This window comes from Notamacropus eugenii, chromosome 2 (genome assembly GCF_028372415.1).
Source record: "Notamacropus eugenii isolate mMacEug1 chromosome 2, mMacEug1.pri_v2, whole genome shotgun sequence".
Lineage (NCBI taxonomy): Eukaryota > Metazoa > Chordata > Mammalia > Diprotodontia > Macropodidae > Notamacropus > Notamacropus eugenii.
This window is the reverse complement of record NC_092873.1, coordinates 427,588,872-427,606,609: the sequence shown is the minus strand read 5'-3', so window position 1 is coordinate 427,606,609 and position 17,738 is coordinate 427,588,872. Positions and strand designations below refer to the sequence as shown.

At 39.8% G+C, this 17,738-nt stretch overlaps 2 protein-coding genes across 3 annotated transcripts in view; one reads left to right on the top strand and one right to left on the bottom strand.

The window, feature by feature from the left end:
• Nucleotides 1-14,647, top strand: part of HHAT (hedgehog acyltransferase) — a 607,669-nt gene extending 593,022 nt beyond the window's left edge. The window contains exon 13 of the mRNA XM_072637867.1: nt 14,342-14,647. Coding sequence (XP_072493968.1) covers nt 14,342-14,412 — 71 coding nt within the window. The 3' untranslated portion in view covers nt 14,413-14,647. The remainder of the gene's footprint in view (nt 1-14,341) is intronic.
• The window catches only part of KCNH1 (potassium voltage-gated channel subfamily H member 1), a 582,340-nt gene that overhangs the window by 154,761 nt on the left and 409,841 nt on the right, over nt 1-17,738 (bottom strand). The window lies entirely within an intron of this gene.

The window sequence follows — 17,738 nt, the reverse complement described above, 5'->3', positions numbered from 1 at the left end:
GTGTGTGTGAAGATAGATATAGACATAAATGAATATGTATATATACACATGCACACATACATATACATATACCCACATATATGATGTATATGGAGGTATACATATAGTTGGAGAGGCACATACATATATTATTTGTGCCAGGATAGAAAGGGCTCAGGTGGACTAGCAGAGAAGCCTCGGGCACTTGGTGCCTGTCAGGTCTTTGCCTTGACAGTGGAAGCTTTTCAATGTTGAGTTTGGGGTCATGTTGAGGGGCACATCTGCCTGGTGTGCAGAGCAACAACACAAGAAAAGAAAATCAAGGCTTTCTAAGTCTTTGGGTTCCTCTGGCTACAGGCTTCTAACTTCCTCAAGCTTCCTCAAGAGAAAAATAAACAAAGAGAAAAAAATCAATAAGTCTAGGATTATAAGAAAAAAATATTGCCAAAGAGGCAGACAAGTCCAGAACTTGGGAGGAGGATTGGTTGTTACCAAGCAAATGAGCCTGAACCCAAGTTTGAACAAAGAGCATTGATGCCTTTACTTTCTATGTGATATTCTTAGAAAATGGGGCTTTTCAGGACATGTGTGATTCTTCCATTTGGATAGCATTAATTCAATCCAAAATCTATTTAGAAATAAGTATTGATAAGTCAGTTCTACTCTTTAACTCTGTACCCTTCCCTCTGATCAGTAGTTGGGGGTGGAAGTATAGAGTATGGTCCTACAAGAGAGTGAAGCTCACAAGTTCCTCTGGGATTGACACTGTGTCCAGTCTTCATAGCACCATGCTTTTTAGTGAGAGGCTACATGACATAGTAGTTAGGGTAGCCTTGGAGTCACCTTGGAGGACATTTACTAGTTATGTGATCTGGGGCAAATCACTTAAGTTACTTTCAGTTTCTATATTTGTAAAATGAGGAAAACCACAGCAGCTACTTCCCTCTGATAGCATGACTAAGAGTATGGATGAACCTCATTAATAGAAATACAAATTCATATATAAGGGGAATATTTAATTAATTGAATACCTACTGAAATTCTTTTTTGGGGGGAAGTAAATTAGTCTTTAAAATAATCATACCCTGATTCATCTAGTTCATAAATTAAGATTTTTATATATTCTCAGATTTTTAAGTTCTGGAAAGCAGCTTAAAGGTCATCTGGTCTAACTCTTTGCCTGACTTATGAATTTTATTTTTTAATGTTGATTTATCAGGGTCCAGTTGGACAGGCTTCAGTGATATTCTTCACATTAGGAGTAAACTTACATTAACCCGTATCCCAATGGCTACAAGGAGTCAACAAGGATATTTGTCCCATACCCACACTTCATGAGCAAAATGGACATCAAGCAACTTGCCATACTGTCCAGTCAACTCTAAAGTTTTAGGCAGCCATAACAAAATCTGGTTCCTGCTCTTTGGACCCCTTCCCTTTGGCAGTCTAGTGAAACCTAAAGACCTCTTTTCAGAATAATGTTTTTAAATGAATAAAATAAAATACCTAGGATTACAATGGAAACCAATTACACAGAGTCTCCAAAGTCTTAGCAGAGTTTTGAGCTTGTACCACTTAAAACTGTACTAAGACTTTGGGACTTTTGAGATACCCTGTATTGAAAAAAAGCTATAAAAATGCTTTTAAAAGTAATAAATTTATAGACCCTAGTTTTGGATGGCTTTGTGACACATATTTTGGGCAGCCAGAGGCATTCTTCTCTTACTTTCTTCACTGTAGCTGGGTTCTGGAAAGCTAAGGTTGCCAGACATTTGACGTTCAGATACGTTGGCCATTCCTGTATCTGTTTCTAAGGAAGCATGGTGTGGGGGAAAAGCCACTAGGCCTGGAACTGGATTTGAGCCTTGGCTTTTCTACTTACTAGCAGTATGACCTTGGGCAGGTTACTTACTTTTTCTGATCCTATTTCCTCATCTGTAACATGGCTGGAGGAAGGGTTAGACTAGCTGACCTCTAAGATCCCTTCCAGCAATGGCATTCTATGATTCTGTACAGGGAACAACCAGCCAATAAAGGGCATTTTCTCATCACCTCTCCATTCTCTGGCCTATATCTTCTGCATACCTCATCTGTTTATACTGATGAGCCAACTGGGCCTGCCAGCTTTAATGAATGCTTCTGCTGATGGTCCTCATTTTCTAGGGCAAAATCATCAGGACAGAGACAACCTCTGCTGAATGGTGCCTGGGAAAGAACATCCCTTCTCTCTGACTTTTCCTGTCAGGAGGAAATGATAGAGAATAATTCCCCCTATTAAAATGCTTGCTTTTCTGAAGACGGGTGCTATCATAGTCATTTTAGCGACGACATCTTGTTTGGGCTCTATAATAAAGCCTTGACTAATCTAAGCCTTTAACTTGTCATTGCCATCCACTTAACCCTTTCTTTTGGGCCCAGTTCTTTTTCTTAAAACCTCCTCAAGGCCTCCCTGACCGACAGTCCCTCTCATGAAACTCCTACTTTATCTGCCTTCCTGCCATCATCAGTCAATAAATATAGTCTCAATGCTACTCTTTCATAAGTGAAAGTGACCCCATTTTGCAATAAGGGTGTCTCTCATATCACATTTCCCAAGTGTAACTTTCTTTTTCTAAGGAAAAAGGTAACCTCAATCTGGAAGGTGGGAGAAACTCTGAGATCATCCAACAAAACGGGTCCCGAAATAGCCAGGGCAGAACCTTTGGCCTTGGGACTTTAGTCTGCATCCCTTTCCCATGAAAATCCAATTAACACAGGACTTGGACTCCAAGAGATTCGTTGTTGCTGACATAAACATCATGTAAATATTTTCCTAGTTTTTCATTTGTTTACCTTTTTTATTGTCAGCCAACAAGTTTGTTCTGAGTGTCCACAGAGTACTATGAATTTCCTAGAATTATAGACTCTTAGAATTGGGAAGCATTTTGGAGGTTCAACTGGTTCAATGACCAACAGAAAAATCAATCTACACTATAACATCCTTGGCATATGGTCATTCAGTCACTTTTTGAACCCTTCATGGGGGAATCAAAACTTTAGAGTTGGAAGGGATCTTCTTTATTGTTATTCATTTATTTCAGTTGGGTCTGATTCTTTGTGATTATTTTGGGGATTTTCTTGGGAAAGGTACTAGAGTGGTTTGCCATTTCCTTCTCCAGTTCATTTTACAGATCAGGAAACTGAGGCAAAAAGTTACGTGACTTGCCCAGGATCCACATCTAGTATCTGAGGCCAGATATGTCTCCTTAACTCCAGGTCTGTTGCTCTATCCACTTTGCCACCTAGTTATCCTGGAAGGGACTTCAGAGGTCATCTAATCCAACTTCTTCATTTTATAAATGAGAAAATCTTCCTTCTCTCCTTCCTTCTTTCCCTCCCTCCCTCTTTCCTTCCTTCCCTTCTTTCCCTCTTTCCTTTCCTCCCTCCCTCCCTTCCTTCCTCCCTTCCTTCCTTCCTTTCCTTCTTTCCCTCCCTCCCTCCTTCCTTCCTTCCTTCCTTCCCTTCTTTCCCTCTTTTCTTTCCTCCCTCCCTTCCTTCTTTCCTTCCTTCCTTCCTTCCTTCCTTCCTTCCTTCCTTCCTTCCTTCCCTTCTTTCCCTCTTTTCTTTCCTTCCTTCCTTCCCTTCTTTCCCTCTTTTCTTTCCTCCCTTCCTTCTTTCTTTCCTCCCTTCCTTCTTTCTTTCCTCCCTTCCTTCTTTCTTTCCTTCCTTCCTTCCCTTCTTTCCCTCTTTTCTTTCCTTCCTTCCTTCCTTCCCTTCTTTCCCTCTTTTCTTTCCTCCCTTCCTTCTTTCTTTCCTCCCTTCCTTCTTTCTTTCCTCCCTTCCTTCTTTCTTTCCTCCCTTCCTTCTTTCTTTCCTCCCTTCCTTCTTTCCTTCCTTCCTTCCTTCCTTCTTTCCTTCCTTCCTTCCCTTCTTTCCCTCTTTTCTTTCCTTCCTTCCTTCCTTCCCTTCTTTCCCTCTTTTCTTTCCTCCCTTCCTTCTTTCTTTCCTCCCTTCCTTCTTTCTTTCCTCCCTTCCTTCTTTCTTTCCTCCCTTCCTTCTTTCTTTCCTCCCTTCCTTCTTTCCTTCCTTCCTTCCTTCCTCTGCTTCTCTATCCACATAAATTATTACCAATATCTGAAAGAGATCTCTTCTTCATAATCACAATCATAATATTTAACATTTACATAGTGCTTTAAGGCTTGCAAAGCACTTTACACATATTTTCCCATTTGATCTTCATCTGTTGAAATGGTTTCTCCCAAATAATGCATTCTGCAGCCTTTGCTTTCCTCTGTTGTTTAAAGGACTGATATTGTGTGCACAAGTCACAAAACTTTCTCCTTCAGAAATTTCAGAAATGTCTCTGGCTGGGCTGGAATGGATGCTGTGATCCATCCTTGTTCATTCATCTTCCAGGATAACAAGTGCCAGGGAGACAATACCTCCCTAGGGGGAAGAGTGAGGTTGTCTTTGGAGGTCCAGCACTGTTTAAATCCTTGTCCATGGGCTTGGGTATTTATCACAAATCTAGAGATGGAAGGAAACTTAGAGATCACTGAGTCCAACTCATTGAACTTACAGATTATGAAATGGAATCCCAGAATCAAGTCAAATCAAGTCATTTATTAAGGACTTAGCTAAATGTTGGGAATACAAATGCAAGCATAAAGAAAGACACTACTTACCCTCAAGAACCTTACATTCTAATGAGGGGGAAAACACAGAAAAGAAGGCTGAAAGAGGGGTAGAATGGGAAAAGGTATCTTTTGAGTGCAAGATAGAGAAATTCAAGAGATAAGTCCAGAGAGAAATAAAGACATGGCTGGCCTGAACACTTTTCTTCAACTGGACATTCTAGAAGGAACTAGCCAATTAGGGTAAGGGGCCATGGGGATAGAGTATACCTCTAGTGTGAGAAGTCTAGGGTGAAGAGGCTGCTATGATATGGTAGAGCAAGTCTGGAATGTACAAATCTACTTACTACTTGCACAACCTTGGACAGGCCACTTCATTGCCCTGGGCTTCCATGTTTTCCTTTAAAAAATAAAGCAATTAGATCCCATGATCTTCATAGCATTGGCATTCTGTGGTACTATCCAATACATACTGGATGATGTATGATGGTTTTCGTCAGCTATACAGTCTATACATATGCTATATGTGCATGTTTTATGGTCCCATGGTCCTTCATCAACTTCAAAAACATTTGCAAATGGTACCCTCCTAAGCCTTGTCCAGACCAATGTGTGAAGGGGTACAGTCATTCTGAAATCAGAAAAACTTTGGTTCAAATCCTACCTTTGCCAATATGACATGAGTGATCTTGAATAAGTCATTAATCTCCCTAGGCTTCCATTTTCTCATATGTAGAATAAGGGGGCTAACCAGAGAGCCCCTGAGCCCCCTTCTGACTTGGTTGTTGTTGTTCAGTCATTTTCAGTCATGTCCCACTCTTTATTACCCCATTTGGAGTTTTCTTGGCAAAGACACTGGAATGGTTTGGCATTTCCTTTTTCAGTCCATTTTACAGATAAGGAAACTGAAGCCAACAGAGTGGAGAGATCTCCCCAGCATTACACAGCTAGTAGGCATCTGAAGCCAGATTTGAACTCAGGAGGATGAGTCTTCTTGACTCCAGGACCAACATTTTATCTGCTAGACTCCCAGCTAGTGATAACATTGGTAAAGTTTCCCTAAAGCAAGTCAGGGAAATTTCTTGCATTATAGAATCATGGGAAGAGATTTTTATGGCTGAGGCCACTGTTGCTTTTATCCTTCACTCACAAATATAAATAGGACAGGTCACCACTCAAAGGCCTGACTAGTCTCTGGCAGAGCTCTGTCATGACCTGCCAATCTCTTCTTCACCTTTTCTGTGAGTGTGTTTTACCTAGCTTGTTTACATTTTATTTCCTGCACTAGTCTTCTCTCTCCATTCCCAGCTCTAAGTTCTATCTCTCCCAGCTACTTTGTCTTTACTTATCCGTGTACTTGTTGTATCCCCTCAGTAGTCTGTAAGCAGGGATTGTTGCGTTTTTGTCCTTCTACTCTAAGGACCTAGTATAATAACTTGTACTATTTTTTTTTTGTCCAGACCTATGATTTCATCTCTCAGAAGTTCCCTTTATCAGAAACTTATAGTCTTAACTAGTTGACTGGGGTACTTGAAAAGTTATGTGACTGACCAGGGTGACTCAGTCAGAATGTGTCAGAGGCAATGGTTAAACCCTGGTCTTCTGGACTCTGAGACCTGCCCTTATGTGATATCCTAGATTGTCTCTGCTCTGCACATAGTTGGTGCTTAACAGATGTTGATTCAATTAAATTGAATAGTTACACATTTATTCTGTCTTTGACTAGACTATAAATTTTAAGAAAGACTGTTGCTACGGTGCTGGGTATCTAACCAAGTTCAATTCAGCCTCTAGTATACTCTAAAAGGCAAAAAAAAAAAAATGTCTGTTGATGACTGGTCATCTGAAGTTGTTATTTGTGTAATGGAATGAAAAAGACACCCTGTTCTAACATGAGCTCAACATGTTGCATGGGAAACCCTCTTGCCACTAAAACAGAAAAGGAAGGAATATTTCTTTGCTGTATTTTCAAGAAGAAGAAAAAAGACTTTTCACCTAGAATTTAAAGCTCCACTAGGCCCTTTTCTGATCAACAAAGCTAGCTAGAACTTTTGGGCCTCCTGTGAGGTAAGAATTTGACAGTTTGTGTGCATATCACAGAGGCCAGCTTTATTCTGGATATATGGGTATCCCAGATTGAGCAGCCATTTTGCTGGAAGAAATATTGCTAGGTTTTGTGTGTGTGTGTGTGTGTGTGTGTGTGTGTGTGTGTGTGTGTTTGTCTGTGTGTGTGTGTAAGAGAGAGAGAGACAGAGAGACAGACAGAGAGAGAGACAGACAGACAGAAAGAGACAGGACAGAGACAAAGAAGAAAAAGAAAAGAGAGAGGACAGGAAGAGGGAAGAAAGGAGGAAGTAATAGAGGGTAGGAGAAAGACAGAAAGAGAAGAATGGAGAAAAGAGAGAGAAGAGAAGAAAAAAGGAGAGGAGAGATTGAGAGAGAGATAAAAGTGGAGAAAAGAGAGAGGAAAGAGGGAGGAAAGAGACTGAGAGGGAAAGAGGAAGAATTTGAGAAAATCATGAGTTGCCTATAAGAGTTAACCACTAATGTCTAGCTATCCTGCCTATAAACATGACAGAGGTGTTTCATGGAATCAAATAAAAGACAGACTTTTTAAACTGAGTTAGAAAATAGTTTCAAATTTATTTTTAAAGAGTCCTCTGAAATCTTGCTTTCAGCTGTAGGGCAAAGATGATTTTGCTTCTCATCTCTTTCTCTCTCTTTCTCTCTCTCTCTTTCTCTTTCTCTCCCTCTTTCTCTCTCTCTTTCTCTCTCTCTCTCCATCTCCCTCTCTGTCTCTCTCTGTCTCTGTCTCTCTGTCTCTCTCTCTGTCTCTCTGTCTCTCTCTGCCTCTCCCTCAAAACCAACCAGAAAGGAGTGCAGTTTTTAGGATGGGGATGCTAGAGCATTAAAAACAAACAAACAAACAAAAGACAGCTCAGGGGTTGTGGAACATTTCTAAAGGAACTATAAAGATACACCTACAAAGGTCTCAAAGAACATCATGCTTTCCTTTACAAAGGACTGAAGAGAGAGACTCTGATGCTCCAAGTGATGGTTCAAGGGGCATACGTGGGCTGAGTAAAATACCTGGTAACCCTGGCTAGGTTTCTTCCCCTCTTTGTTCTGAACAAGCCCTTACACTTGATTTCTCTGAATGTTTCTGCCTCAGCGATCTAGGTGGGTGAGAAAATAGCAAGAAGACACCAATCAAGATACAGTGGTTTTCAGGGTGACTGGGAAGAAAGTGAAGCAGCAAAGGCCCCAACACAATCATAGGGCAGCTCCCTTTTGGCCCTTCTGTTTCAAACTCAATGATGAGTTTCTCAGAAAAGGGCTAACAGAACCCATGACCCCAGGTATTCTTGCTGTCTGTCTTCTGTGCCTGGAATTCTCTCCCTCCTCGCATTCTCTTGACTCAATTGAGTCTCAGCTAAAGGTTCCATCTTCTGGAGGAGACATTTCCCAATCCTCCTTAATCTTGCTATCTTCCCTCTGAGATTATCTCCAGATTATCCCATCTGTGTTTTAGTTATACATAGATCCTTGCATATCATCTTCCCCAATAGACTTTGAACACCTTGAGAACAGGGACTTCATTTATTTTACTATTGTTTTTTTTGCTTGATAAAGTTAGCACAGTTAGCACAGTGTCTAATACACAGTAAACACTTAATAAAATGCTTACCCCAAACTCTGCCCTGGGACCCAGCCTGCTAGACTCAGTACTGATCAGCAGAGCAGTAAGGGTCCATCCCGCGAGAAGCAATAGCAGCTCAGCCTAATAGAAAGCCAACTCCAAAGCAAGTGATGTTCTGCATTCTGATGGGTTGACAGGCACTTAACCCAGAGCCCGGGGATCAGAAAAAGGAGACAAGCACAGTGGGACAATTAACTGGGCTGTTTCTTCTCTCTGATTGCCTGTCATCAACATTCTCCTCATCAGAAAAAAAAGCTCATTAAGCACTTATTTCTGCAAGGCAATTTCCGAAGCAGTTTAGCTATGGATAGCCTCCTCTGGAGACTGCCTCTCCAAAAACCAGCACTGGCATGAGCCAGCAACCAACAGGCACAGTACCAACTAGATAATAATATGTAGTGAGCAAACACATAGGTAAGACCTACGGAATAAGAAGAGTAAGTACATTTTCTTCTTTGCAGAGGTGGGTAACTGACTGAGAAAGGAAATGGTGTATATTCTTGTAAGACACAGTTGCCATGTTGACTGATTGGACTGATTTCCCCCTCCTTTCTATTCTTTTTAAATAAATATTCAATAAACATTTATTAAGCACTGACTATGTGTCAGACCCTGTATTAAATATTTACTAAATAGCTAGGTTGTGAAAGGGATAGAGTTGTATGATCCTAGAAAAGTCACTTATTCTATCTGCCTCAGTTTCCTCAGAGGTAATGGAGAAGATTCTGATAGCACTTGCCTCAGAGGGTGGTTTGAGATGATCTCTGTAAAAGTGCACAGTAACTCACAAATGCTTGTTCCCTTCCCCATCTCCTTCCTTTTTATTCTTTATTACAAGAGGATAGCTTATTGGATAGAGGAGGGGAGGAAGGTGTACATGCAGAACTGAAGGTGATGGCACAGTGGATAGAGCACTAGTCTTGTATTCAGGAAGACCTGAGTTCAAATTTGATCTCAGACTTGTACTAACTGTGTGACCTTGGGCAAGTCCATTTACTTTCATTTGCCTCAGTTTTCTCATCTATAAAATGGCAATAATAACAGCACCGACATCTTAGGGGTTGTGAAGATCAAATGAGACAAATATTTGCAAAGTACTTTGCATAGTGCCTGGCACATAGTAAGAACTATACAAATGCTAGCTGTAAGTATCATTACTATTGTTACTTGTTGGGTGGTCATGAGGCAGTACTATTGGAATTTGTGTCTAGAGGGAGGAATGGAAAAGGCAGTTGAGAGAGATGTCATCATGTCGAATTCCAGGAAGGTTTCCCGGAGGAGTTGGGATTTTTAGGACCTGATTTAAAGATGGAAGGGAGACAGCATGGTTAGCTATGGGGGGAACAACAGAGGGACATGGTATATCCACTAGATGGCTGAATGGTCATCTTTCTCTTGGCGTAGGGGGTTAATAATTTTTACTGAATCTGATTGAATTCCCTTTAAATTTCTTTTTGTTCTTTTTCATCTTGCTAAGTAGGCTTCTCCCTTAGTCTTCTTCCCAAGCCAATTTTTCAATTTTCTTAAAAATTCAGAGACAGATAGCACAGTGATTAGAGTGGTGGGGCTGGAGTTAGGAAGGTCTGAATTCAAATCCAGCCTCAGATACTTACTTACCTGTGCAAGTCACTTCAACTCCCAGTCTCAGTTTCCTCATCTGTAAAATGAGGATAATAATAGCAACAACTTCTCAGCGTTGTTGTGAGGATAATATAAGATGTTTGTACACTGTTGTAGAAGCCTTAAAGAACTATATACATATTATTGTTGTATATATACACACACACATAAAATATACTCTGAGGTAAGGTTTTACTTTGGGGCTTACTCTTTGGAAGAAGGTTCATGTGCCAGATGAGACTCTGGGTAGCTGTTAAGAAGCCTTCCTCCCCTTCCCCTTTGAAATCCCAGATGTTGGTGCTTCTCTCTGTGGTAACTATGTATGTATGTAATGGTCAGACAATTGGATCTATCTGTTGATCTGTGATGTATGTAGTGATTATAATCAGACAATTAAAAGCCCTATCTATTGGTCTTTATTTCTCTGCTTGTATTTTCTCTATTATTATATGTGATTAAAGAAGATTGTTGACTTCTCAAAAGTTGCTTTCCTTTTAGAAAAGCAGATCTAAGAACCTGTGCTAGCAGGCCATCCTGGACATGTCAGGGTGCTTGCTGCTACAAAAGGCAAGTAGATGGTACAACAGAGTGGCAGACATGGAATCAAGAAGATGTGAGTTCAAATTTCACCTCAGACACACCAATTAGCTGTGTGATTCTTGGCAACTTAACCTCTCTCAGTCTCAGTTTCCTCACATGAAAAACAAAGATAATAACAGTACCTACCTCACAGGGTTGGAGGACCAAGGAAGATAACTCACATAAAGTACTTTGTGAATCCTAAAGACACTGTGCTCAGTGCTGGAGATACAAAGATAAAAATTAAATAGTCCTGCCCTCAGAAGGTTTACATTTTACTTGGAGGGACCTGTCACATACACAAGAAAATAAATATAAAGTGTATATAAAATAATTCCAAGTGGGAGAAAGCACACCACTAGAAATAAGACTGACTCTCTAAGACAGACTGGGGACAAGAGCTGCCTGTCTTCAAGCACACTCTAGAGTCAGAAACCATGTAATAGGATGGGGGAAGGTGTTTGCCATCTGTACACTGAAAGATGGAAGTGAACAACCTGTCTGATAAAAGACTCCTACTCAAAAAAAGGCTTAGGTCAGGTTGTCTCTGATAAGTAGTCACCTGAAGGAGATGGCTGGGGTCCTAGTCCAAGCTTTATGAGGAGCAATAGGTTAAGAATCAGAAGAGATGATAAGAGATTATTTAGTCCAACTCTTTTATTTTACAGTTGAGGAAACTGAGGCCCCTCTTTTATTGATGAGGAAATTAAGACTATGGAAAATAAGGTTACTTGATCAAGGTCACACCGACAGCAAACATCAGATTTAGGATTTAAACTAAGGTCTCTCCACTCTACAGCCAATGCTCTTTCCACCATACCATGCTACCTCATTTAGTCCAGTTCTTTTATTTGGCAGATAAGGAATCTGGAGCCCAGATGGGAAACTTGCTCAATGACAGACAGTAAATTAGTAATTAAGAGAGAATTAGAACCTAGGTCTCCTGTCTCCAATTCTAGTACTCAGTTCACTCAGTTTCTTCATATTTAAAATGAGGTAATTGGACAAGGTGACCTCTAGGATTTTTTCCAGCTCTAAAGTTATTATCCCATGAGTGTTCTGGACATATACTTGCTATTTTATGTACCAGTGTTCAACAAATGCTATTGCTGGCAGCAAGATTCATGGTATGCCTCACTATGACAGTCTGAAAGACAATTTTCCTCCCTTTCTCTGTCTTGCTTGTGGTAACACAAGAACCAGGTAATCAAATTATTGATTAAATCAAGAAAGTTAAATGGAAAATTAAGTATCATTTGACAGGACCCATTTTTCTTTTTCTCTGTTCAACTTCTGGGAAAAAATGTGCCTTTTCTCTTCAGGGGTCAGAAAGCTTTTGAAGAGAATATAAGTAGGGCTAGATGATGCCAATGGTTCCTCTCAATTCTGAGCTCCTCTGAGTCCAGAACTGAAAGGTGCTCTGTGAAGAAATAACTGGTGAAATGATGTAAAGTAGCTATGTGGGTGTCTATTTGCTATTTATCTGGGTCTCTCTCTCTCTCTCTCTCTCTCTTTCTCTTTCTCTCTTTCCCCCCTCCCCTCCTTCCCTCCAATGAAGGAGTTATCTGCCTAGACTCAGTGGCTGTGAGTCTGTAAGGCAGTTCACTGCCTGGCAGCAGTGGCCTTTCTTGGGAGCCAAGCCAGTGTATTAGAATGAGACCCTTGTTTATTATCAGAAAGTGCCCTGCCAAGGAGAACTAATAGCAGAGTCTAGTGGAAAGTAGACCTGGCTAGGCCTTAGAAAATCTATGTTCTAATATTGGCTCTACCAGTAGCCAGTTGGGTCAGTCTAGCTAAGTCCTCAGCCTCCCCCTCTACAAAAGGAGGCGATTAGATTAGCTCATAGGATCATAGACTTAGAGGTAGAAGAGATCTGAGCAAACATTGAGTTCAATCCTCTCAGTTTACAGTTGAGGAAACTGAGGCCAAGAGAGGTTAAATTATTTTCTCAGGTTCATGTGGCTAATAAATACCTGAGGTGGGATTTGAATCAAGACCCGTCAGACTCAAAGTTCAACACTGTCCTCTATATTCTCCATATCACATTACCTCACTGAAGTTTCTTCTACTTGTACTGTGCTGTACTTACCTGATGACTGATCATAATGCCTAAAGTTTTGTTATCATAGATTAACTCCTTTGGATAAGGGTTCTGCTTTGTAAAATAACAGAACACCTATACAAATGCATGGTACTGCTAATACTATCAAAACACAGATAACCCTAGAGAGGAATAACATTTAAGTAGAACATTGGTTTATCACAACATTTTCTAAGCATGAAAGCTCCTTGCAGAATACCTTGCAGGAATGGGGTAGAGAATATATGTTTGGATGAGTATAGAAGCAATAGAAACCATGTGTCAGGAACTGCAAGCCAGGTATTACAAACGAATTGCATGAGAATTGAGAGATCATAGGAGAGTAATCTGGGGAGGTAAAATTGGGCGGGATCTGAATGGTTCAAGGGAGCTCTGGTCCTTTGAGAGCAGGGACAAAGAAAAGGGTCAAAGAGAGAGGGTCAAAGAAAAAAGTCAATTCCAGTTTTTTTTTTTATATGGGAAGAATGGCCTAGCTAAAAATTTGCTTCACATTTTCTCTTCATTAAAATAGCATCAAATGGCATCCATAAAAGAAATTCACAAAAATGTGGAGAGTCTTATATGAAACTGATGCAGAGTGAAATAAGCAGAACCAAGAAAATAATTATCTACAATAATATAAATAGAAAAAAATTAAATGAAACTGAATTGTAATTGTAATAATGTAACTATAAAGCCAAGTTTGGCTCCAGAAAATAGTTGATGAAATAATATTTCCTTTTTTTCATTGGAGAGGTGGGAAACCACAGGTATGAGATGTTTCAAATGCATTCAAATGTGTGGATCAATTTGCTTGCTTTTTTTTCTTCTTTGTTAAAAAGGAAAGTTTGGAGGGAAGAAGGGAGGAGAACTATGTATTTGGGAATGACCGTAATGTAAAAATAAAAGGCATCAATAAAACTTCTTGTTTTCTTCTACAGAAACATGTGAAAAATGCTCAGCCAGTTTTTCTCTCTTTTAATGAGGTTTTTTAGGCATTTCAACTGTCACACGAGTTCTCAGGACTTGGTTTAACCGCTGTTCTGCCTCAGTGAGCTCTGTCCATGGTGCTAGCAGAGGGTAGCAATCCCCGAACAACAGAAATCTCATATTTAATATCTTTGGGCTATAAACCAACCAACAAAGCAGATAAATCAAAGGGTGATTAGATACATTACAAAAGTACTTCTTTCAGGGGATTAAAAAAAGATGACCTCCCAACTATTGCCTCCACTGCAAGGATCTCACAAACAGAATGAGGGATTCTTCCTTTAACTAAGGATGTGGTCATTTTTTTTTTTTAATTTACAAAAGGTAAGGCAGGGGGCTTCCCCTGACATTGTTTTTATTGAGAGCCCAGAATATAAACTGACAATATTTCCTAAGGGATTTTAATAGGATTTTATTTACACAAAATTTACACAACTTTTCAGGAACAGATCTCTTGTCTAAAAACAGGCACTTGACTCTACTAGGCAAGCCAAATGGATACTTGGTGCTGAGCCCAGCAAACCAAAAGCAGTAATTCAGCATTATTTGAAAATGAGAATGGAGGCAAATCTCTTTCATCATGCTACTTTTTCTCTTTAATTTTTCACAGGAACATTTCTTGGGTGAGGAGTAGGAGGGCTGCTACAATCTATGCAGATTCTATACAGCAACCTAGGGGTGGGGTAGTGTAGGGAATCAGCTGTCAAAACAAGTTGAGGTCAGTCTTTATATCCTTAGGAAGGTTATTTATATTTCTTCTCATTCTCTCCTGCTCTACAGGTGCAGAAACCAAAATCTACTGCAATAGGGGACTTGCAGTTAGTGATGACTGGTCAGTGATTCAACATTAGCATATGATGAATTGATATGGATAATACTTCTTGGAGTCAAGGAAAGAAAGTGGCCTCTTGGTAACATAACCCAATTCACTGCTTTCCAACCAAATATTTATCTCAAACTGAAAAGAGGAGAGGACCCAAAACATAATCACGGTGATGGAAGGGAACTTAAAGATCATCTGTCCCAGAGATGTCAAACTGGAGGTGGGATCAGATTAAAATTCAACTGGAAAATATTTTACAAAATAAATAAAAATATAATACAACACAAATAATGTAATTTGTTGTTTTCTAAGTCAATAGTTGGCTGCAGGGATCCATTTCTATTTTGGTTTGACACCACAGATCTAGTCCAACCTCTTCTTTTTACTGAAGCCATTCTGACCCAGTGAGGGAAGGTGATCTGCCTGTGGTCATACAGCTAAGTAGTAGAAGCTAGGTCTATTGACTCAAAATGCAGTGTTCTATACTGTCAAGGACACATCAGTCAAACATGCCTTGCAATCTAGAATCTTACTCGTAATATGTAAGTGAGTAAGAACATACTATGAATGGGGCAGCCAAAGAATTTGAGGATAATCAAAGAAATAATGTTTCAGGCACCACTAGCCAGATAGAGGCAATCAAGGGAGGGAGAGAGTCTTGGACTTGATTTTGAAAAGTTGTGCCTGTGTGTGTGAATGGATAAGAGGAAATGTAACATTCCTTATATTAGGGCCAATAAAAGTAAATTAATGCCCTGTAAAGGGCAATGAATAATCACCCAATGAGCAAGCATTTATTAAGCACCGACTATGCTAAACAATGAAGGTACAAAGACTCAAGCAATTCCTACTCTCAAGGATCTTACATTTTAACATGACTCTGTGTCTTCCTTTCATCATCTAACATAACACCCCTAACAAAAAAAAGCAAATGTAATAATTAGAGCTGTTCACACATGGAATGGAGGCTTGTAGATAGAGTTCTCTGTTATTAAAGGTCTTTAGGAAAAGACTAAATGATAACTTTTGGGGAATATTAGAGGGAGACTCATTTTGACCAGAACCAGGTGACTTCTAAGGTTCCTTGTAACTACTGACGTGAAATGATTTTATAATACAAGCTAGAAACAGTGGTTTTTGTAACAATAAGTAGAGAGCATTTGGCTACAATGTAACCCCCAAAGGAGAGAGAAGAAATTTGGTTAGCCAATGTCTGTGATGCACTCTCCCCTAATCCCAGAACGTGTAAAAAAGAGCCTATTATGAACACTGTGGAAAGATATCCAGGAAAGATTTACCATAGTTACTGTCCCAGGGAATTTCTAGTTTGATATGGGAGACAGGATACACACCCAAGGGAAGTATAGAAAATGTTTTCAAAATGTAATTAAAAAGCATAAAATTCTAATTTAGGTATATGAGTGTTGAGAGGCAATGAAACAAAGGAACCATAAGTGTAGTCTAGGGTTAACTTGAGGTAAGGGACTTTCTGGAGGTTAAATTAAATTTAAAATTAAAGTAAATTAAACATATTCTCCAGACAGTTCCGGGTGTGTTTCTTGGGGAGACAGTTAGTGGTAAAGTAGAAAGTGAGTGGAAAGACCTGGATTAAAATCCCACCTTTTGTTAGGTTTGTGACTTGGCAAAGTAATTCAACCTTGCTAAACCTCCATTTCCCCATCTATAGAATGGGTATAACAATACTTGGTCTACCTGGTAAGGTTTATACTACGACTACTCCCACTACCAGCTATCATTTGCATGGTGCTGAAGGTTTGCAAAGTGCTTTACAAATATCACAAATAACCCTGAGAGGTAGGTGCTATTATTATCCTCATCTTACAGATGAGGAAACTGAAGCTGAGAGAAGTTAAGTGACTTCCCCAAGGTGACACAGAAGAAAAGCACTTGTAGTTTACAAATGTGAGCTATGATGATTATTTCTCCTAAGTGTGGCTAACTGGCCAGCATGAAAAATAGCACCTATGCAGCTCACTCACATTGCTTCTTCAGTACCATTACTGACTCTCCTAAATTATGTGACTTAGTTCCCCACCTCCATCCCCCAGGCTTTAGCCATTTGATGGGTTAAAGGGCTGCAGCAGTGATGGAAATATGTATACCCCTTTCACTGCTAAAGCCAACCAGCCATCTGAAACTTCTATTTTCACTCTTCACTCTAGTTCATACATGACTTGGGCTTCCAAATAGGAAGGAAAGAGCAGGTGAAAAGGTTTAGCTCAATGGTCACACACAATGGTTTGGAGCATCATTTCCATTAATATTATCTGGAAATGTTCTATAGAATTTAAGCGACCCAACTACAGAGACAGAAACTGAGAGGGGGTGGACATGAAGAGGAATCAGAAGAAAGGGGAAGGGAAAGAACAAAGGGGAAAACATTTCCCAAAAAAGTTTCATAAAAAAAAGAAATTTTGGTAAATGGGAGAAATACAGGGTTTTTTTTTTTTTTTAACAAAAAATGTTTCCAAAGACTACTCTTTAGTCTTATTTATTTGTTTGTTTTTGTGAGGCAATTTGGGTTAAGTGACTTGGCCAGGATCATAGAGCTAGTAAGTGTCAGATGTCTGAGACCAGAATTGAACTCAGGTCCTCCTAATTCCAGGGCTGGTGCTCTATCTTCTTCGCCCCCTAACTGCCACAAATTACTCTTTTACATGAAACCTTTCATCATCTACTACCCTTCCTCTCAACTGCCCTTCCTCTCAACTGCCTTGTAGTTAACTACTTTATATTCATTCTGTATATATTAATGCATATATTTATCTCCCTGTAATGCTAATGAGAGTTAAAGATCTTCCCTACCCATTAATGGGCCTGCTCATTAAGGGAAGTTTGATTAGGGGAGGCACACACATTTTGTTAATTTTCTAATGAGGCACTGGTTCTCAAGGGTTGTGATGCCCTCTGGCTCTAAAAAGTGTATAAATACTCTGGGGTGAGGTTTTACTTTGGGGTTTACTCATTGGATGTGTTTGTTTGGCCAGATGAGACTCTGGAAAGCCAGCTAAGGAGCTCGCACCCCTTTTGAAAACCCAGATGTTGGGGCTTTTCTCTCTGGTACCTATGTATGTATTACTTATGGTCAGACAGCTGGAAGCCCTGTCTGTTGATTTTTATTTCTTTGTTTGTATTTCCTCTGAAGTTCACGGTGCTGACTTTATCCCTTGAACTAAGTGAACGTTATATATGCTTAACTAAAGTGATTGTTAACCCCTAAAAAATTGCATTTCTTTAAGAAAAACAGATCTAAGAACCTGTGATAGCAGGCCTTCCTGTGTATATTGGGGTCCTTGCTGGTACACTCCTTTATTAGAATGTAAAGTCCTTGCA